The sequence below is a fragment of the Pygoscelis adeliae genome, unplaced genomic scaffold (genome assembly GCF_000699105.1).
Source record: "Pygoscelis adeliae isolate BGI_AS28 unplaced genomic scaffold, ASM69910v1 Scaffold190, whole genome shotgun sequence".
Classification (NCBI taxonomy): Eukaryota; Metazoa; Chordata; class Aves; order Sphenisciformes; family Spheniscidae; genus Pygoscelis; species Pygoscelis adeliae.
This window is the reverse complement of record NW_008823922.1, coordinates 2,444,142-2,465,770: the sequence shown is the minus strand read 5'-3', so window position 1 is coordinate 2,465,770 and position 21,629 is coordinate 2,444,142. Positions and strand designations below refer to the sequence as shown.

Sequence of the window (21,629 nt, the reverse complement as noted above, 5' to 3'; positions counted from 1 at the left end):
TGTCCATTGCAAAAAGAAGTAGAACAGGAGCTACATGTGTCACATTTTCATTGAATGTGACAAAGTGAGATCACCTACTGTGGCAGGCAATGTCCCCGTCTCTTTAATTTTTCAGCAGCTTATGAAGGTAATTGGCTCCAGAAAGGTTAGGCAAAGGGAGAAAAGCCCCAGAACCAGGCAGCAGTCGCTGATGAATACAGTCTGAAGGAGCTCAGTGCTGCTTTTCCAGCACCCCCTGTAGCTCTGCCAATTACTACTTGGGCAATTACAACACATCTCCGAGCAAGTGGCAGGGAAGCTTATTAAAGGCCATTACTCCGTCTTGAAAAGAAGTAATTAGAATGAGCTCCAAATAGCACTGGTAAGTGGGCAGCTAGCATGGAGTGACAGGCGGGTGCTGCCATCCCTGTGGGCTGCATTCAAACTGCTGACCACCTGTAGGTAGCAGCCAGAAAGTAATTACTAGTCATTAATAATCGATAGGTTTGGTGTCCCACCATTCATCTGAGGAGTCCCAAGTGCCTGGCAGGACTTAACTAAACCTCACAGCTGTAAGGAAAGTAAACACTGTCTTCTCATGATTATTTTGCAGTTGGGAAAACTAAGGCACAGAGATGTCATGGTCAGCATTACAAGAAATCACAATTTGAGGGTAATCAGACCTTCTGAGTTTTAACAAACCTATCACCTTAAGAGAGATCACTTTGAAAGGGTCCCACAGAATAAGGAACCCAAATACTCCTGTTCTCATTTCAGAGGCTGGTGTTTAAAATTCCAGCTGCTGTGCCTTGTTCAAAGTCATGCAGTAACTCAATGGTGAGAACTTGAAAGGACCCAGAAGTCCTGGCTTCCAACATGACCAGCAGCTCATAGTTTGTGAAATTTTTGGCTGCACAGCAGCCTTTTTACCTTCAGTTTTATGGAACGAAGAAGGAAAAAAGGCTTTCAGTTTTTGTACAACAGCCTGCTTCTAGTCCCCTTCCCCAGGAAAGAGCTTTACATGTGCGAAGCACAGGGTAGGACTGCTAAAGCATTGCTTTTTTCTAAGTCCCATGAATATACAAGGGTGGTGGTGACAGCAAAATCCAGTCTCCACTCTCACTCTCTGTTGCAGGTAATTTTCAGCGACAAAAATGAGATCACTTTCTAAAGCTTTAAAGTAAACAAGAGCAATTCCGCCTGGGGGGAAAAATGTCTTTTTTTTTTAGTTGAGGTTTTCGGTAAACCGAGCCTCTGAGAATTTCCTGTGACAGTATGTGCTGAAATGCAAAATGGAATGGATTTGCTGAAAGCAGCAACTAAGCAGACCATTTGAAAGAAGCATCTCACCTTCCTCTCTGCACATATTGGGGCTTTTAATGTTTACTTGCTGCCGTTGGTAACAGCCCCACTCTTGATCTGTGAGGCCAAGGGGAAGAGCTTGAAAGTTCCCTTTTGCAGAGACTACTGACAACCTGCCCCACCAGCTACTGTGGTTTCTATGAGACACTTCAAGATAGCCTGACATTAGTATTTCCCAAACTCCAATCTTCATAGCAGCCCCCTGCAAGCTCAGAACCAAGCTCAGGAGGACAGCACCACAGTGATGGGGGAAGGACAGCACCACAGTGATGGGGGAAGGACAGCACCACAGTGATGGGGGAAGGACAGCACCACAGTGATGGGGGAAGGACAGCACCACAGTGATGGGGGAAGGACAGCACCACAGTGATGGGGGAGTCCTCAAGGCAGCCTGAGTATCTTGAGCAACACATAGCTCACCAGGCCATGTAGCCACTGTGACATGCTCCCTGTTGCTGGATGAGCAGTGTCCTCACCTCAGAGCTGTCAATCCCTTTCTTGGGCCAAAAGAGTGACTGCTGGTCCCTCTAAGCCCCAAATTTCTGGGGGACGAAGAGAAGAATAGCAGCCTACCTCTAAGGGATCCATCACTGCAGCAGTAGCACAAATGCCTATGAAGGCTTCACCTTTGTACATTACTCCAAGGAAGAAAGCCCAGCAATCGGCAGCAGAGCTGCTTGCCCTTTTTCATCTCTTCGCCCCTCTGCTGGTGCTGTCTGAGAGCTCAGCAAAAAGCCATCCCACAAATAGCAGCCTATCTGCTAATGATGGGGTAGAGCTAAGCATGTTTATCCCTTGCTGTCCCATCCTGGTGCAACAGAAGCTCCTGCAAGGGGTGACCTGCAGAAGTTGAGTGGGCAGGGTCCTGTGACCCTTTACTGAGGTACTTGCCAAACTAACAACCAATTTCAGCAGTGGTGCTGTGACATGATCTTGAATGGAGACCAAGAGGAGGAGCTGTCTGCAGAGCCAAGCCAAACACCATGGGCACAGATCCCAGGAGAAGGGGCATCAGAGCTTGTGCTTGGCTGGTTTTCTTTAAATAGGCAGTTCCAAAAAGCGCCTGTGATTTTCACAGCCAGTCCTATTTATACAATCCTGCCTAATACTGATGGGTCATCCATCCCGAGATCCTTGTCTTGATAAGTCTGCGGAAGGCATGAGCCAGGGCAGAGGAGCTCTCAGGAGCCTCAGCCAGCTCTGCAGCGAGGCCGTAACCCAGGGCATGCTGCCACCAGCAGCTCGGTTCCCGCAGCATGAAAGGAACGGGGGAAGGAGGCTGGTGACCAGCCCATTGCTCCCAGAGGGCAGGACTGCCGGGCACCAGTCTGTCTCATCAAGGGGAGGTGCAGGGAAACAAGGACTGAGAGAGACAGCAAGGAGAGGAAGAAGCCACAGAAGAAAATGGAAGGGAACGTCTAGGGCAGGAGTCCAAGGGGGACACAGGTAAGGAAAAGAGCAGGTGGTTTGGGAAAGGCAACAGGATCACAATGAAGGAAGAAATGAGGATGGATAGACATCAGCCCTGGCCACCCAGAGCAAAGGACAACAGAAAGTCCCTTGCAGCAGTCAGCCCTGTATTCCTGCATACATGTTTCAGCCTGAACGTCCACTGCAAGGCTCTCACACACACTCTGGAATGGGCTTCACCACATGAAGACTCAAAAAAAATACAAACAGTTCCATTTTTAACTTCACCTCATGATGGGAGTGGGGGAGAAGTCATGATTTGAAAACCTGGGGTAGCAATACTGCCTTCGCTGTATGGTTTGCAGAGCCAAAAAGAAAAGGGCTGTGTTGTGGGGGAAGATGCTGAACAGCTCTGAAAAATGTCTAACAGACTTTTGCTTCTCTGTGACAAAACCAGATACATTGGTGAATATACCAAAAACATTAACATATTTAGTTTTCCGCCAAAAACTATCACAGAAAAACAAGTTTTTCTACAAGTATTTTTCATATTTTTGGGGGAGAAAAGCTCCCAAACCACAGTAATCATTTTTAAATGAGGAAAGAAATTACACTTCTCAAAAGAGTTTTTAAAGAATGTTTTAATGTCAAAAAATTCGCCTTTGTGATCTTCCCCTGCCCCAAAAGCCTTGTGGAAAATATTTTTCCCTGTACTGTGGACATTCTCTTCTCTATAATTAGTATTTTCATTATGCAGAAAAAGTGTTTTCCTATAATTTCTCCTAATGGCTGCAAAAAGCAAACATATGCTCAACTGAAGCAATAAAAATGGAAAATGAAAACTTTTTTTTTTTTTCAATGCAGGTAAACTGTGAAACAAATTTGGAAAAATGTAACTTCAGCGAGTTATCGTGTTCCAGTGGGAAACAACCTACATCTCTGGTAATCCCTGAAAATGTAAAGATAGTAATTTGACTGATTCTGGGAAATTCAGAGATAGGAATTTTCTGAGTTATGAATCCAAATGCCACTCCCAAAACAGAGTTAAACTGTGTTCCTTTTGCTTTCTGAGCTCTAAGTTTTCCTGAACAACCAAGACAACTGTGCAATTGCCTTAAAAATCAAACTAAAAAAGGCTAACCAAAAAACCCAAAGAACTCTTCCTCTTGTCCCCCCAAATCCCTCAAAACCCCACAAAACAAAGCAATCCCTCTCTCAAAGACCACCACACAGTCACTGGCCGCTGGATGGTGCACTCTGGAAGAACACCATGCACCGAGGCACGTCAGGCTGTATTTTCACATCTATCCAACAGTAAACCAAAATCTGTTGACTGCTGTCAGCACACCTGTACAGGAGCGACCTTGTCCCCGCCTGGGCTGGGTCGAGCGGAGCTGTGGGCTTGCTCCTGGGGCTGCCGGGCTCCTCCAGCTCTGCACAGCCGGAGCTCCAGGCTCTCCACGCTGCCGGTCACTCATAGCACTGACTTGAGCTCCCCATTCTTCAGCCACAAAGTGTGTGCACGTGTGTGTATACTCATATATACTTATGTGTACATATGTGTATATTTATATACTTCCCCCGACACACCAAAAGCCTAACTCACAGGGAGACAATTCTCCACTGAGGGATTGCTACTAGAAAAGTAAACCAAACAATAAATAATAACCTTGCTCTTTTCTGTGCTAGCTTTCTCCATGAAGTACAGGCCTGTGATGTGTTTGTTTTTTTTTTAACAGCAGAAGGATGTCTAGTCATTTTCTTGTTTCACTTTCAATATTCTTCAGCTTTAGTTAATTTCACAGGCCAGGGAACAGAGATGATCCTATTCTTCTACCGAATCTGGCTCAATAGGATTCTTTCCACCCTATTTCCCAGATGTACGTTTGATTTTTCTAATGTTCTCCCCGATACAATAACCCTTCAGCTCGCTCTGCTTTACATTGCCTCTTTTGAGCCCCTTGTCCTCCCTGCAGCAGAGCTAGAAGGCAAGGAACTGAGGATGCCTGTTCGGAGCCAGCCCCCTGCATGTTTCTTGACTGCGCAGGCTAACAGAGGCTCTGTTGTGCTCTGCACTGATAGAAACGCACCAACCCAGGGAGTGAAAGGCAGAGGATAGATTCATATTATACAATGTTAGTGCTATCAAAATACAGCTGGGCCTAAAGAGCCTATTCAGAAGCTCTAGATCGTGCTTAAAAAGTAAATAAGGTGTCTCGAGCACAGCTGTCTTGAAAATGCAGCTTAGTGAAACAGTTAAGACCCTTTTACGAAGTAGCATAGGAAGCTGAGTTTGTTCTCCTAGTTTCCTTACACACCAAAAGAAAAATGGAAGAGACTAAACTTTAAATACTGAAGCTGCATGTTTGGTTAATAACTAGACAAATACCATAACAGTATTTCGCCAAAAGCCAGAGGGATGCAACTTTTTTGCCCTAGATGATGCAAATTAGGGCTACTTTTAAAGTCTGTTATTAGGTGTGAAAGTCACCCAGGCAAACAAGCCCAGCACAAGGGCCTCTGCACCACTCCTATCCCAGAAAAGCACTTTATGGCCCCTACTGCTGTAACTCCACAACCCCTTCCCCTGAGAGCAAAGGTGATGAAAAGTATGGACTCTGGCCAGAAAAGGGCCGCGGGGGGAGAAAAATGCTGCTGTCTCTGCTCAGTCCTCATGTTTCAAAGTGCCACCGCAGAAAGCCAAATCTGAAGGCGCAACAGCCCAAAGCAGCAACACTCAATTCTTATGGAGTTGTCCCCCCAGAATAACAAGATGGAGACAACCATAACGGTGCCAGGCTCTCACAGGGAAATTGTGAGAGCTCTGAACTAAGCTATTGCAAGTGACCCAGGGGCAGCACACAGACATCTCTGTAGCTCTGAAAGGCACGAACGCCCTGCTTCCTCCCAGGAGGAATATACTCCTGACCTATATTTGGCCAATAGACTTTATCAAGGCAGGAGATACTCTCTGCCTACCTATAGGATATGACCAAGAAATGTGTCTTTGCACAGAATTCTACAGAAACTTTATTCTCCATTAACTTTCCTATAATTTGTTTCTTCATCACCTGCACAGTTCATGATTTCTCTCATTAATCACTTAACTCTATTATTAAGTGAGAAGCATTTTTATGAAGTTGGGTAGGAAGGATAATTACTGTGGTAGAACAACTACTGCATATTAAATTCAAAACGAGCATTCCCCCAGAACCCACAAACAGAGAACCTATCCTTTGACTTCAACACGTGTGCCCAGAAAAAAAGGCTAAGAACTTATACGGCTGAAAAAGGTCTCATATACTACTGTGGCCGGCCAACTTCTTCCTCAAGTCTGCTCAAATCATCACAGTGGAGACATTGTGGTTGACCTTTTGGGGCAATACTTTTAAATACATGCCACAGCAAACATTTTAGCTCATTTTGAAATCTCTGGTTCACGTGACAAATTTTTAGCCTTAGGGTAATGTGAAAAGAGACAAGCTCACAAAAAAAAAAAAAAGATAAAAAAAAAGAAGATGGGGTGGTTTGGAAGGAAGAGCATCGCTGCTGCTAACAGAGAAGTGACATGCCGGTATGTTTGTGACACCTTACCTTATCCCCTGGCTGTGGTCTCATAAGAGAGACTTGATCATAGCCTCGTCGAACCAAAGCCCACAGTGCATCAAGTTTGCCCTGGAATAAAAAATAAATAAATAAATAGATAGAGACGTGACCAAGAAATCTGGGGAAACCAGCATGAGATTAAACTACAGGTGAGTTGATCCAGCCTTTCTGTATTAAACTGTCTGCACAAACATTGCTCCTGTGCTCTTGCCCTCTGTATACTGCTTATCTGGACAGCCAGAAAAGAGACCTGAGTGGGGTAATGTGTACCCGATATGCAATGGGCCAGATTCAGCCTGCTCGAAACTCACTGAGGATGACTGTAGTTTCATGTGAACAACTCCCCTAAGAGACACAATTAGACAGGTGTTACGTTAACAAAAGGTAGAACAACAAAAGTACTGTACTGATGGGAGGCGAGCTGGGGCATGGATAAACAGCCACAAGACTACCTACCTAGGCAGGCTTTAAAATTCACAGGTACTTTCCAGACAATAAATTCAAGCACTGTTAGACTGATCTGTGAGCATGGTGGGGAGGAGGGACCTCATCCCACAAAGCACTGGTTTGGGATGTGGCCACAGGTTTCTGGGATGAGCGTGGTATGCTGTTCCCTTGGCCTGCGCCAGCCCGCCAGCTTCCTTCTCTGTAAGCGGAGATAACAGCTCTGCCCTGCCTCAAGGGTTGTGTGAGGATACATACATTAAAAGGCGGGGAGACACCAGATACTATAATGACACGGGAGAAACGGGGATGAAAGTGTGGAGAGACTGAGCGACTTGCCCAAAATCAAGCACTACGTCTTGTGGCTGAACTAGCGGGGAACAGAGCTGAATCCCAACCCAAGGCCTTAGCCGCAGTGCAATCAAAGCAAGGATGGTGCACTTTATCAAATACTCTTTGTATGCTGCCTTGAGATGATGGCACAGAACAGCACCTGCCCTCCCTAAGAGTTGAGATATCTGCTGTTGCAATCCAGGCTGTGCAAAAGTACCTGAAAAGAAGGTGTGAGCTGAGGGAGGGCAGATCTCTGCTCATGCCCTCCAACACCCTCCACTCTTCCTCAAAAAACTATGGCAACACAGTGCCAGGTGAAATGCACGTTCCAAGAAACGGGCAAAGTTGAGGGTTACTGGCCATTTTTCTAAAGAGACTCTCCCAGGTCCACCGTAAGAAAGGCTGCGCTAAGGAAGTGGGACATAGTAACGTGCATGACATAAGAGTTGGTAAAACTGAAGGGCAGACACATTACCTTGATCGGAGTGTACCATTTCCGCTGGGAAGGTGGTTTTCTCACGTGGGGCTTTTTTGGCTTGGGTTCCCATGGCTCATACTCCTGTTCTGGCAATTTAATAATAGCATTTTTGGGCTTCTCCAGTTTTGCTCCTTCCTCTGTTGACCCCTTGTCTCCCCATCGCACCTGAAGTCAGGAGAGCACACTGTAAGTAGAGACACTTCAGCAGTTCCCACCAGCAGGTGGTTTTCACAGGCATTAATCTAGTTCCCATCAGATGACCCAATGCCACCAGACACGAAGCCAAATTTATGAAGGCACCAAACTCCCACTGTAATCAGAAACACACGTTTAAGAGTCAAATAGTCTCACTCAAAAGCCGCTTGAACTACTAGCATTCGCACCTTGCAGTAGCCTAAGGTGTTGTGGGAATTCACAGCATCCAGGACAGATTAACCCATTTCCAAGTGAAATCTGAAGCACTCTGCCCAGCTCTGCTAGGACACAGGCGTAATACGCCTCCCATTGCCTCATGCAGAAAGCAGGCAGCAGCACCAGCTCAAGGTAGGCAGTCTTTACAGCTAGCCCTAAGCAGCTCCTGTTGTTCAATTCAAAAGTGAAGAAAGGGTCAGTGGACAAGTACGTGAATGGTTTGAGAGCATCAGCCCTCAAACTTGTGCAGCTACTACTAAAAACAGCTCTTCCAAAGATGACCTTGCACAGCCATAAGAGAGGTCAGTAACTTTATCTTTACATACTATACACTACTCACTTCAAGCTGAAATTCTGATTTTGTTGTCTGACTTACCTCAAACAGAAATGTGAAGCTACATTCAAGGGCAATATATGATCCATTGGGTTACTCAGCGTCAAGGATAAAATTCTCCCAAGGAAAATGGTTAAGGATATTAAGATGCAAAACTTCAACTGCAGACTTGCAGCGACTTGCTGAGAAGCCATTGCTTTCATTCTGTTAGCCCAGACCCTCAGCTGGCTTACATTAGCCCACCTCCCTCAGCTACCAGTTAAACCTAGTGGGAGTTTCTGGTGTGACATCCCTAAAAGTCATCATTAGACCCTCAGCTGATATAGGTGAGTGACAATTCCCTGCCTCATATTACCCATGGTTAGGAATACTGACTTGATTTCACTAACATGGTTATTTACAAGAGTTAGCAGCTGATCACAGTATTATTCACTGACTCCCTGGAACGTACATGCCATAGGACAGCACAACAGTAACACCCCACTTTACACATCAAGACTGGCTTGCGCATGAATCCCAGGGCAGGGTGTGATTCATTAGCCAATTTCAACACAGGTGTGTTTTTGTGCATTAGGAGTTAATGTTTAACTGGGGAACAAAAAAACAAAACAAAGAAACAAACAAACCCAAAAGAAAAAAGGAAAGAAAAAAAGGGGGGGGGGGAGAAAACCCACTGGTTTAAATTCCCCAAACCAACTGCTTCCAGCCAGCCAGGCACAGTGTAGACGGCACTCTCAAATACTCAAAACCAGTGTAACTCTGCCTGAGACAACAGGACTGGACCCAACTGCATAGGGTTTGATTCAGTAAATTAAAACTCCTTTTGGTGCTTATTCCATTTCTTAATCTGCAAATTTTCTCTGGCTCATAATGCTAGATTCATTTAATTATTCATGCGAATGATGGCACTTGATGTCTGTTACTTGGACAGCAGGTGCAATCAGGTGGACAAGCCCTAATTAAATCACAGTCTCTAGTCCCTCAAGGTAGCTTTTTAAAAATCACATAAAAACATATTGCTACAATTTATAATTAAATGTGCTGATTTTTACAATGCTAAAGAACAAGTCAAATACCTCCATCCTCTTAATCCCACCAACACCACGACCTCCATAATAAGATGCGTCCACGGTTGGCCACTTTTTCTTTGGCAATCCATCTTCATCATCTGATTCCTATGGGAAAGACAGGGAGATATTACTGCCGTTCTCACATAAACAGCATAAACTGTGGAAAACAACTGAACATCCTATGGTCCAATCCGTGGATATCTGGCTTTATGTGTTATACTCATTTGCTGACAAAAAACAAAAGTCTCTTGTCTCTGCAGCTGCAATTTTAACTAGGGAAGCCAAAGAGGATTGCCTATTCCTCTCTCCAGGCAGCTTTTATTTAGTCAAGTATGCATTGAGCTTCGAAATCACAACTGACTTGTGAGGGAAGGCAAAGTGGAGATGAATCGTACATTATACTGGCTTGCCACTATGCTATGCAGAAAACGCAGCAATCAGCCCAAAGAAATAATTTATTAATTGCGCTTTTAGAACTTAATGTCACCTAACAGGGGAAAAAAGCTACCACTGTGAGTTTTCTAACATGTGCATCAGACCCTTTTCTCATGGCAGCTGTAACCAGTTATTCTACGCTGCTTGATTCTTTGTAGAGCCTGGCTCAAGCTGTACAGTTTGGAACCAGGACTCAGACTGGAGCATCTCCAGATTATCAGGAAGCCTAGATCCAGAGTTTTTGACCTGCAATTATAAAGACTGCAGATTATTTTTCTGGAATGTGGGAGAGTCTGAATCAGGGTTTTACTTCAGGTTCCTTGTTCTGTTCTTGCTTAACTAAAAGCTGGCAAATGTTTCTGGTTTGACAACCCTGGAAACACATCTCCAGCTCTATCATCCTGAACCGATAGAAGTCACTGGGATTTCTCAGGCTCCCTATCATTACGCTGAGTCGAGGCAGCTGAAAGTCACACCATGACACTCTCCAAGTACACACAAAATTGAGGAAAGGGCCCAAACAGGCCTCCTACAAGACCATCTTCATTCCTCACACTCTTTAATAAAGACACAAAACTACACCTCATGCTGATATGCAGATGTGCGTGCTGCTCTTGGACTGACGATGCACAGTGCTCTCTGCTAATTTTCATCTGTACAAGTATGTTTCTAGAAACACTGCCTGGACTTAGTTTTTACTAGAAAAAAACCATAATCAAGTGAAATCCAAAAACTAGGGAATGACACAAATTATTGTCAGATTACACAGTGACATTTTCTCAAAGTTGCCCTACATGTTTATATTGGAATGTAAAAGGAATTGAGAATCCAAAAGCCAGTAATAGCTTTTAAAAAACATGCCTTAATTTTTGTTTGTGCCTTGGAGAAAGGTATTCCCATCAGTTATTCAGTGACATCTGATCTCTCAGCTATGGTTCATGGGTCAGTTCCTCCAACAAATTCTTTAGTATGTCCAGGCAAGACTAGAGTTGACATTTCCATTAACTAGTAAGGGGGTTTGGGCTTGATTTTTTTTTTGGTTTGGTTTGGTTTTTTGGTTGGGGTTTTTTTGTTGTTTTGGTTTTATCCTAGGGGAAATAAATATACAAGGAAGGCACTGTGGTTTAGGGTTGGGTTTTGTTGTTTTGGTTTGGGTTGTTTTTGTTTGGTTTTTTTGAAGAGTATAACAAATACACAAACAAATTTTATCCCGTTTCATGCCACATTTAAAACAGTACTCAGTGAACTACATCAGCAGTTTTAATTCATTTATATTTGATTTCATTGTGAACTTGAGCACTATGTGAAATATCCTGCCTCTTCCATGGGATTTCAAGTCTTCATGTCTAACAACCCTTATTGCTGGCAAGCCTGACAGCAGCAGGTCACAGTTAATAGTGATGGCTGATACTTTTCCAGCTGATAAAGGATTTATACCAAATATCTCCTACACTGAACACATAGCAAAGCAACATCAACAGCTACTACAAACATTTTGAAAAGTAATGGAAATCTAATACTAACAGTTTAGAACAAGTTTCACATAACTGTATTCAGTTTAATAGCAGCAATACCAGACTACGTCAGCTAAAGGGCAGGTCACCATACCTAGGGAGGCTAGTGCTAAGTATAACGAAACAACAATCCATACTGGATAAAGACAAGTAAAGGGATGGATAACATCTGTATTCTGTGCTATTCCTGGAGGCTTACGTCAGCTCACAGTCCCTTTGATTGCATTTAAAATCTCTGCTGATCAGAATAATCGCAAAGCATCTGGGAACTCTGCTGCAGGGGTGTGATGCTCTCTGAAGCCTTGTTCAAACACAGCATGGCTGCAATTGCATGCTTCATGACAACACTGATCACCCTAAAACCAGCATGATTTTTGGTGCATATTCTAAAGTTAAATTGTCTCAGTGCTGCTGCCCAGGACAAGCAACAGGATCACATACACAGTAATGATGGCCTCTGGCAACCTCAAAACAGCAGCTGTGGTTGCCTCCTGATATTCATGCCAAGTTACAGCAAGTTAGCAGCAAACTGTAAGCTTCTCTTGTGGGTTAGGCAAGTATTTTTCCATCATTTAACTGTCTATGCCTAGGAAAGAAATAAAGGCAGGCATGAGTTTTCTCTGGAGATACTTTTATTTATTACTATTATTTTCATGAAATTAATACAGTGAAACTAAGCTGAGGTCAGGGTCAGCGAGGTCAGGGTCAGTGTGTTACTGTCCCAAAAAGAGCTAAATACAACCCTGCCTCAAACATCTCACAACTTAAATGGAGAAAGGCTAAACGTCCTTCCAAAGGTCACTCTGCAGCAGAGCCACAGCCAGGGCAGGCTCTTGTCTCCCTCTCCTGTAGCAAAGCCACAAGAATGTAGCCTTCGCTGTCCTTTCTTCCAGCTGCCAGACTTTGTTCCTTACTGCCCATCTGGGCTAAACTCCTGCTGAGAGCAACAGCAGCTTTACTGGAAGAGGGACAGCTTTCAGCACAGCCCGAGAAGCAAAGATTTGCCTACATGCCTGTTTGGTGCGCGGCAGAAGGCACAAAATACCATCGGAACTGTTGGTCTGTGGACTTCCGAGTTATGCAACTATTTTCTCTGTGGATAGAAATAATCTTGCTGTGTGTATATAAAGAGGCCAGAAGGCAGAAATAACTGTCCTGACCCAGGAGACTGCCTCTCACGGCCTTCAAGGTGTCATTAAGACACCTACAGGGCTGACGTTCCTGGGCAGCACAATACACTACAGTGGCTGCAGACAGTGCAACAGCTCAAAAATAGCATACTTACAGGCTCTGGAGGTGGTGGCGGCGGCGGCTCCTTGATCACCTGTATCACAATGTATAAACAACGGGAGAAATCTGAGATAATGGTAGGGTTCATCCATCTCAACGCTATGTCCTCTCTGCTTTCTCACTCATATCACAGGTGAGTTGCCCTGCTCCATTCCCCCACATTCAATCCTCTCATTAGCCCCATTGCTTTTCAGATGGCATAAAATAGATGTGGATGAGAAGCTAAATCCATCACATTGAACTATCTGATTAGTCAAGAAGTGCCCTATTAAGTAACTCATAATACAGCTCCATATTCTGGTAGTTCTGCCTTAAAAATGTCATATAATTACCAAGCTAGTGCAAAATATTCACTCAGAATCTGAAGCTCCTCAGAATAAAAAAGCAAGCCTAACTCGTCTTTAAAAAGGACTGTAACAGCTTATGCACATATTAGTAAATCAGTTCCATTATGCTTTTCTGCAGCAGGTTTCAAATCTTGTTCTAAGGAGGTCTTGATCGTTACAAGAAACTTGGGCCATGTTCACTAGCTCACTTAAACTTCCCATTCAGCGTCAAAATCACGTAGGCCTTGCAACATTCAAAAACCCAGACCAGAGTCACTTCAACAAGCACTTTAAGCAATTTGTTGAATCAAGGCCTTACAAACCTGGCAGCATTTTTCTTAAACAAAGTTAACCACCCACTCCAACCCTTTAACTCTGTGCTTTTGCAGAGAAGAGATGAAACCAAGTCAAAAGAATAAAAACCTGTACTTACCACCGTGCAGCAAAGGGGCCAGAACCACCACAGAAGAGCCAGAGCCAGCAGCAGAAAGAGAATCAGGAGAGCAATGAAAAGGATGGTCCCAGTCAGCTGCAAACAAGATGGTTACTTCCGAGTTATCTGCGCGTGTCACAAACAAGGCAGGAGCCCTGAAGTTACACAATTAGACTGGGCAAAATGAGCCAGGTTTCCCTCACTATGAGGTCTCAGGTAGATTATGCAGTCAATCACTATTATCATCATTAGGGTCACATCAGTATTTGGTGTGACAAATCTGTATTTGAAGTCATGATTCAGGGAAGCACCTCCTGTTTGTGGTGTGTATATGTATAATTTATGTATAAATTTATGGTACGTTTATAGCCCACTAGATTCAAGGGTGTTAAACTCGTATACAAACCATTCCCAAATCGGTGCTGACAGGTCCCTTAATACTGTCAGAGGGGCATTGCAAACTCCATGACCACAGACTCTCAGGTGTGCAGAGTAACCTTTCACCACTAGAGATGCAGAATATGCAAATGCTGATATTCAAAGAATGGGAATATTGGAGCTAAGAGCTTATGGGTAACTGTTTGCATGTCAACATCGCAGAACAGATCACAACTTACTCGCTCAGCCTCATCAGCTCCCAAGCCTGCCTGCATTGCTTCTTGACTCAAACTGCATACACAACCCCAGCCTGAGTGATTATGCAAACTAGTCCTTAAGCTGCTGGTTCTTTGTATGCTTCCTAGTGCTGGTGTGACTGTTTTTAATGAGATGCTGTAATCATGATCTTAAGCATTTCTGATTCCTATATTCCATCTATTTCTCTGCAGAGAACAGTGGGACTCTGGGGCTGGATAGCTAGGGGTCTACATTCAAAATCAAAGCTAAATTTTCTTTAAAATTTCTAGAATCCAAAAAATTTCAAGTGTCAACACTTGAAATTAGCTTTTCAGAGCAGCCAGGCAACCAAAAAGAATCACAGCTCTGATTTCCTGGGTAAATCTTGATGGATTCTTTGCGCTCAGAGCATTACATGTCAGTGTGTTCAGAAGAGGTATTAACTCTGTGTACTGCTCTGATGACTACAGGAAATCAGGTCTTCATGCTACTTGGCCCCTGCAGAACATACAGAGCACATGGCTTTTTGGAAATTAAACATTTGTTGCAGACGGGCAGTGGCATGCTGGGACGTGCCGTTTCCTTGGACTGCACTGGGCTCTGGGATGAGGTTAAGACTAGCTCTGGTGCTCCAGCCATTTATTTTACATTGGGAAAAGAAACCTCTTCAATGGTAGATTTTCTGAGTTTGAGAAGAGGTTCAATTCACCAGCAACAGGGGTACCAGAGAACAGGCAAAACCTGGCAGCAAACTAGAGAAGAGCCTGGGACTAGGAAGATGTGAAAAGAGCTTGAAGAAAGGTCTGTGAAGCAGGCTGAGGGAATAGGATCTGGCTAGAGAGGAAGCTGTAAGAGATTTTCAGAGAAGGATAGGTGGGAGGATAAATGGAAGGAAAGCAAATTCCAAAGAAGATTTATGGAGGATAAAGTCCATGAGATTCACCTTCTTAAATCTGAAACTACTTGCTGAATTCGCATGACACCAGAAAGCGATGCTTAGCCCCTTCTTACAACAGGAGTTCCCTTCACTGTTCCAGGTGGGTTTGTTTTCCCCTCAGACAATGAAAAGGCTGAGGATGGAAAAGAAAATACCAGCTGGTAAAAACTTTGCAAAGTCTGGGTGAGATCCCGAGTGGCTGACTTGTGCGGTACCTAGTTCCTTCTCAGGCCAAATCCTAGAGCTGTCAGGACTGACATGTTCAAGACAGGACTAACAACCGTCACCCTTATTCCATGCTTTTAGGCAGGTAGCCCAGTTTCCCATATCTCTGTGTCACAGCACCACCATCCCTCCACGGCTCTGTGGCTTCTTGTTATAGATGCAACAAACTGACCTGTTTTGGGATACACTGTTTAGCTCACCTCATTCATTTGGTCAGGGAGCAGCTGAAAGCCAAGGCGGAGTGCTGCGACATGTGCCAGACCCCCTGCTCAAAGGAGTCCTGTTAGAAGACACACTACCCGGCTGCAGTTCAGTGCTGCTGCCGCCCCCCGCTCTGGCCCTCCTATGGCCCCACGTAGCACTAACGCATCTGGAAAGCAGACACGTGGGCAGCGTGAATTCCCAGTGAAGTCAGTTCGCTGAGAAAAGGATGAGTAAAAGTCAAGCATAACTTTAAGAGGTATTGCTGCACTCCTTAAAAACAAGTCCAAGCATAGCACCAATGCAGTGCATGAGCCACAGATGCACATACCACTGCTACTATTACTCCAAACACACATTACCTCCTTGTTTTGTACCCTTTGTTCCCAGGCTTGCTTTTCCCGTGCTAAGTGCTCATATAAATCACTGAGACATTTGCTAGCAGCAGCTCGGGAGCTGCTGGCAGCAAGAAGCTAAATAGTTCTCTTTCAATGATTAAATATACAAAGCATTGTAGTGAAGCTGGAATTTGAAAAGGAAATAGCAGACTTCATGCAACTGAACAGAAATAAGCACGGGGATCACACAGGGGCTTTAGGAGTAAAGTGAAGAGAAGATACTTACTGTACAGAAAGGACAGAAGGGCCAGCTGGGGAGGAGAGCTGAGCAGGCCAGCTAACTGCCACCCACAGAAAAGGAAACGGGAGAGGAAAGGAAATGGAGGGAGTCTCTAAAACGAGAAGAGTGAAATGCGTGAAATTAAGACAAAGTTGGAAACTGAACTGCCAACCTCCCTGCTTATGGGATATAACTGGAGTGAGACAGTCTTTTTTTGTACCAGCTGAGAATCAGGCTCCCTGCCTCCTTCACATTCAATCTGCAAGAGGCTGGTCAAAAATTGTCAGATTGACAGGACTGGAGATTGGATCCCTCTCTTTATCCTAAGGCTACTGAGAGGAAAGCTTCCTCTGTCCGTGTTCTGGCCTGTAGGGAAGCCCAGCTAGGGCTAAGACTTCAGTCTCCATCAGAAATAAGTTACATATGGGTAACTAAATGTACCAGTTAACAGTTGTGTTTCACTGCAGATTCAAAAGGTTTTATTGTACATGAGGTAGAAGAGAGAATAAAACGTGAAAATATCAGTCTTCAGTGTAGAAGATTTGGAGGAAAGTTTTGGAAAAATAAAAATAATCAGGTGAAGCAGCAAACACATCTCTGCTAAATTTTAAGTCACTGTACCCTGGACTGTTCCAGCAACCTGGTATGAGATTTCCCAGCTTCATTGCTGAAAACATCAGATAATCAGATTTGCAAGTTCCAGTCACTGCCTCTATCTTCATTCCTGCCCTTCTGTTCTGCAGCTGTCAAAAAGGCCAACAATGATTACAAACCAGTATGACAGCATTTGGTGTAGGCTATAAAAGTCCTTTTGACACTAATAACAATAAAGCTCAACTTTGATACAAAGTGTTTGCCATCAGGTACTCAGCAAACTTTGTTTAGTCCACAAGCACAAGGCCAAATCTTCAGCTACCATACTTGCCTGCACCGGCTATGGGCGTTACCTATTTTTACTCCAAGGCAAGGAAGATGACTGCTTATCTAGTAGTCAGCTTCTTCATTTTGATTGTTTGATTCTAAAATCAGATTTTGATAAAGGATCACTTCTAGCTGTTGCTCCCTGACACTCCACCTGGAGATAGGTGGTCTTTTTGACCAGGAGAAGGTCGTATCGCAGCCATCGCTGTCCCGCAGCAGCACATTCTCCCTCGGCTGACCTGAGCAGCAGCCTTTTATCAAGAAGCTCATCCCAGGATCTGAGGCTGCTATCTCTTTCTGGTCATGCCCTGTGACACCAAGAGAAAAGCAACCAGCTCCTGTCACTAAAACTGAGAAGTGCCTTAGTGAATCCTGAACTAGTAAAGACAAATTGTGCTGCTTTAAGAACAAATGCTGTAAGCTCCAACCAAAAAATAATCATGTAAATTTAGAGCACCTTCTATGCTGTGGCCCTTCCAGATCCAAGTCCTGGCAGCTGCACCTTTCACTCCAGATCCCATGAGGGATCCCAAAGCTCAACAGCGTCTTACTTCCTGATGCTCCTTCCCTCATTTTCCCAGATTCCCTTCTAGTCAGATCATAGCTTTGAGGATCTCTCTTTCCTGGGACAGGAATGGGCAGGGTGCCTTTTGTTGTAATTTTTTATTCAGTAAATCTATCATGATCTATGCATCATCAGTAACAATTTAATCGTAACTAGCCCTGGTTATTTTTCAAAGAACTGCTCGGATCCAGTCAATAACTGTGATGCAGGAGCTGTAGAGAGCTCATGCTCACTCAAGGAGGCTTTGCCTGAAGAGCCACCGTCTCTTTCCAAGATCTCATAGTTTCTCTGTCAAGCCCCATTGCAATTACTTACACACTGTGTGCTGGTGATGCTGACAGAGCTGGAGATGAACGTTAGCCCGTTGTTCATGCTGACTTGTAGGAAAACCACCCTAAAGCACAAAACAGATACACTTTTTTTTTAATGTCATCTTTATATCCATTGTTCCCTTTATTCTGGCTGTGTTTTAGCCATTGGCTCATGAACACGCATGGATAAAATGTCCTGCTGAGTCAAGGCATTTTCATGGCTTCAGGTGCTTACCTGCATTTGTCTCTCTGCTTGCCCAGGAGCTACCCTTTTTATGTTGGCTTGAGTTGGGGCATATGCTCTTTATTAAAAAACCTCCATCCCACCTGGGGCAAAGGGCGCTAGGACAGTGAGTCATAACAAAGTCTCAGACATTTGCAACACTACCCTAGATAGCACAAGAAATTTTAAGGCTTTTTTTTTTTTTTAAACCCCTTCTGCAGCTTAAAAGGCCAGAATGCGTTTTCTTTTATATCCAAGTAAATCCAGAATACCTGCACTAAGGTCAAGGGGTAAAAACACTGAAATGACAGTGAAATTAAAGAAGAATCTGGCCCTAGACATTTTCCGATATCCGAGAAAGCCATCCTCCAATATCATCTGAGGAAAAAACCCCCAAAAACCAACAACCCACCAACCAAAATAACCCACAAAAACCCACCAAACAGCTTTCTCTTACCCACAAATAGGAAAGGGGAGGGAGGCATTCCCCCTCACCCCCAGTACGGTATTTAGGCACCCACAAGATCACCCAGGGGGAAGGTAGGGCCTTGTGCCATATCTCCCAGGAGTCTGCAGGATTACAACAGCTGAAAAATACCAACACTAGCCAGAGCAGGGCAAAACACAGGAAGCAACATCTACAACAGCAGAAAGGAATTCAAATCAAGAATCTCTTTTCAATCAAAATGAAAAGTTTGCCTGGAATTCAATTACCTTTTGGTCTGAAAAAAACAGGATATAGGAACGGAGGAGAAATCACCATTCTATGATTCTATGACACGGGACCACGGTCCAACAAGGCCTTTGAGTTAAGCTGTGCTAAAGACCCAACATTGAATAGAGCTATGCTGGCTCATACTAGGAGAGGATTTGGCACAAAGGGGAGGGAGGTAATCCTGCCACGCACACAAATATATCAGCCTGGCACTTTGGGCAAAATTCCAAGCCCTTGGCTCAGTAATGACATCCTCATCCAGAAGTCTGCTCTCTCGACACGTGCTGGAAAGCAATACTTACTGTCCAGCATCTTCTATCACTGGGGCAGGACAAAGTAAGTAAGTATCATGAACAAAGGTCGGCTTTTCATCTGAAAAGAAATGAATATAATTGTCAGGGATGAAAAAGAGAAATTGTCCCAACCAGGCCACCCCCTGGAAAAGCACTGACACCAATGAGAGCCACAGATAAATTCAGTATATAGGCAAGTACCAATATTCCCCAATGGTATTACCATTCATCCATTGTTGATGCCAATATAATGTTATCAGGCTAGAGATACCACAGCTAAGAAATGGAAGTACATGTCTGTTTCTGACAGCAGTGATCAGCCATTTTGAAGCCAGTTTTGAGCAATATTCATCTTGTCTATCTGACAAGCGCATGCAAACTCTACTTATACTGAATACTCTGATCCCGCAAGTTACTCAAGGGGTCAAAAGTATAGGGTTCAATTTTTGCCTCCCCACTTCCAAACATACACACACGGGAGAAGCCAAGGCTGCACTGTTTGAGCCCAGGGAAAAGGAAGAACTGAGATGGGGTGGAGCTGAAGTGGACAGACACCAGAGGAGAAGAAAAAACTCATGGCTGGTCATACACAGGAGACAGGCAGAGAGGGGCCATGACTAACGTTACTGTGAGGACCTGTCCTGCACTAGCTGCTGCTTTTCCTGTCCCCAACCTCCCCTCTGTGGCAGCATCATTTAGAAACAGCCCATGTTTATGGAGGTTTGATGCAGGCAGAGTCAAAAGCAAGGTCATGGGTGTTTTTCTGCCTCCCTGCACCCTGCTGCTCCAAGAGTCAGCAGTGCTAATCCTGTTGCTTTCAAAAGCCACATCCAGAAAGCCAAGTCCCATGAACACAGAGAAGAGGCTCAGCAGTAATCCTGCAATGCCACTCCACTAAAAGTGCATAAGCTGAGGCACAAGAGCAGACAAGTCACTGCTGTGACCACACCTTAGCTCCAAACGGCCCGAAGCAGCTAAGGCGCTAGTTCAGAGAAAGACTGGTTCACCGAAGTCCAACCCAAGTGAATTAGGGGCTGGTAAAAAAGCTGCCAGCTTATTTAAGCCTTAGAGGCTTGATTACTCTTTCTACCTAGGAAAAAAAAATTAACTCGAGCAACAACAGATAGGAGAGTTGTTCTTTTATGCTTCACCCACCCCAAGCACACCTGAAGACAAAGCTCATTCCCCTGTTTTGGCAGCGACGAGACCATGGAAATTCTAGTGATATGTTTTAGGGCCAGCCTGAGGGGAAAAAAGCCACCCAGCATAGATCAGCATCTCATCACATCTGTTGCAGACCTAGCCCAAGGAGAACACAGCACGGAGGAAATGTGGAATTAGGGTAGTTTTCCTCCTGTGTACTTCCAGGTCCAGGTCAGCACCCACTGTGTGAAGTCCAGTCAAGGTGCCAGTGCATTAGGGACAAGGAAGAAAAAAAACCCCAAAAGTCTGTCTACCTGGTAAACCACAAGAAACAAATCCCTGGCAAAGGGCATCTGTAAGTGGAACGAGAGCAAGACCGCCAGAGTTTATTTAATGCAGCCTCCACGTAGGCAACTAGGATGGGAAATGAAGGAGCAATTCATGTGCTCCCTCTTGTAAGTGAATTTACTGCTAGGGAAGGCACCAGTCTGACCGCGACAGGATATGAAAGCCTCTACTGTGCGCAGCCAACAAGGGCAGCGTATACAGAAAAGGAGCAAAGCTCCCCTCCCCACGCTGTGCTTCACCCTGCCAGACATACACTGCTTCTCAGGAATAAGAGAGGAGTGCCGAGAAACTGGACCCTCCATCTTTTTTGGCCGTTCAGTCCTTCGCCTGGCTGCTGAGACAGCAAACAAAAGACCCTGTTTAGCACAGCAATGGCAGGGAGTTTCGGCGTTACATGCTCGCTGCGATGAGACCAGCAACTGGCATCAGAGAGGAACAGAGCAGGCCTGGGAGGGCCCTGCTTTATGGAGAGTGTCTCCTGAATTGGTGAATAAAGAGTCTGAAGATACCACCAGAGGATCAAGATAGCATTATTTCTTTTTTACTGGTGATGAACAAGGGAATAGGGAGCAATTTTATTTCTCCCTCTTAATTCCTGATACCCGGACCTCACTGGCTGTATGCATCACCCACGTGCACCATTACAATGATGCTGAAATTCATTGTGCAGCAGCACACCCCACGTCAGCCCTCACGACACAACGCCCACAGGTCACAGGATTGAATAAAGATGCATTTCAAGCTTCTGTTAGGTTTAGATCCCTACTAGCTCCCCCCACATCCACTGCAAGGACTCCCCCCACGTGGACGAGAGGTGGGCTGTGTCACCTCTGTCACTCATGAGGTGACACAGCCACAGGGGGCACTGGAATCCACCAGCCTGCAAACTTACTGATAGTAAGGCTGTCATTGAGCTTGAAGCTGCAGAGTACCTGGTCGATATTTCTTGCATGATAAAAGCCGTTGCCTCTTACCACAACTTGAAATGATTCTGTAAGTAAAAATACAGAAGAGTAATGAAAAATAGCTCAAATACAGTGTTTTCTTCCAGAGTGATCTGAATTACAACATGACAATGGCTGTTCTCTG

General features: G+C 44.6%; 1 protein-coding gene across 1 annotated transcript in view; it reads right to left on the bottom strand.

Annotated features, from left to right (window-relative positions):
• Nucleotides 1-21,629, bottom strand: part of ANTXRL (anthrax toxin receptor-like) — a 58,283-nt gene that overhangs the window by 12,195 nt on the left and 24,459 nt on the right. Inside the window, exons 10-17 of the mRNA XM_009320660.1 lie at nucleotides 21,433-21,531; nucleotides 19,059-19,128; nucleotides 17,823-17,901; nucleotides 13,426-13,521; nucleotides 12,662-12,700; nucleotides 9,434-9,532; nucleotides 7,610-7,777; nucleotides 6,346-6,426 (exon numbers count right to left, since the gene is read on the bottom strand). Of these exons, the coding sequence (XP_009318935.1) occupies nucleotides 6,346-6,426; nucleotides 7,610-7,777; nucleotides 9,434-9,532; nucleotides 12,662-12,700; nucleotides 13,426-13,521; nucleotides 17,823-17,901; nucleotides 19,059-19,128; nucleotides 21,433-21,531 (731 nt within the window). The remainder of the gene's footprint in view (nucleotides 1-6,345; nucleotides 6,427-7,609; nucleotides 7,778-9,433; nucleotides 9,533-12,661; nucleotides 12,701-13,425; nucleotides 13,522-17,822; nucleotides 17,902-19,058; nucleotides 19,129-21,432; nucleotides 21,532-21,629) is intronic.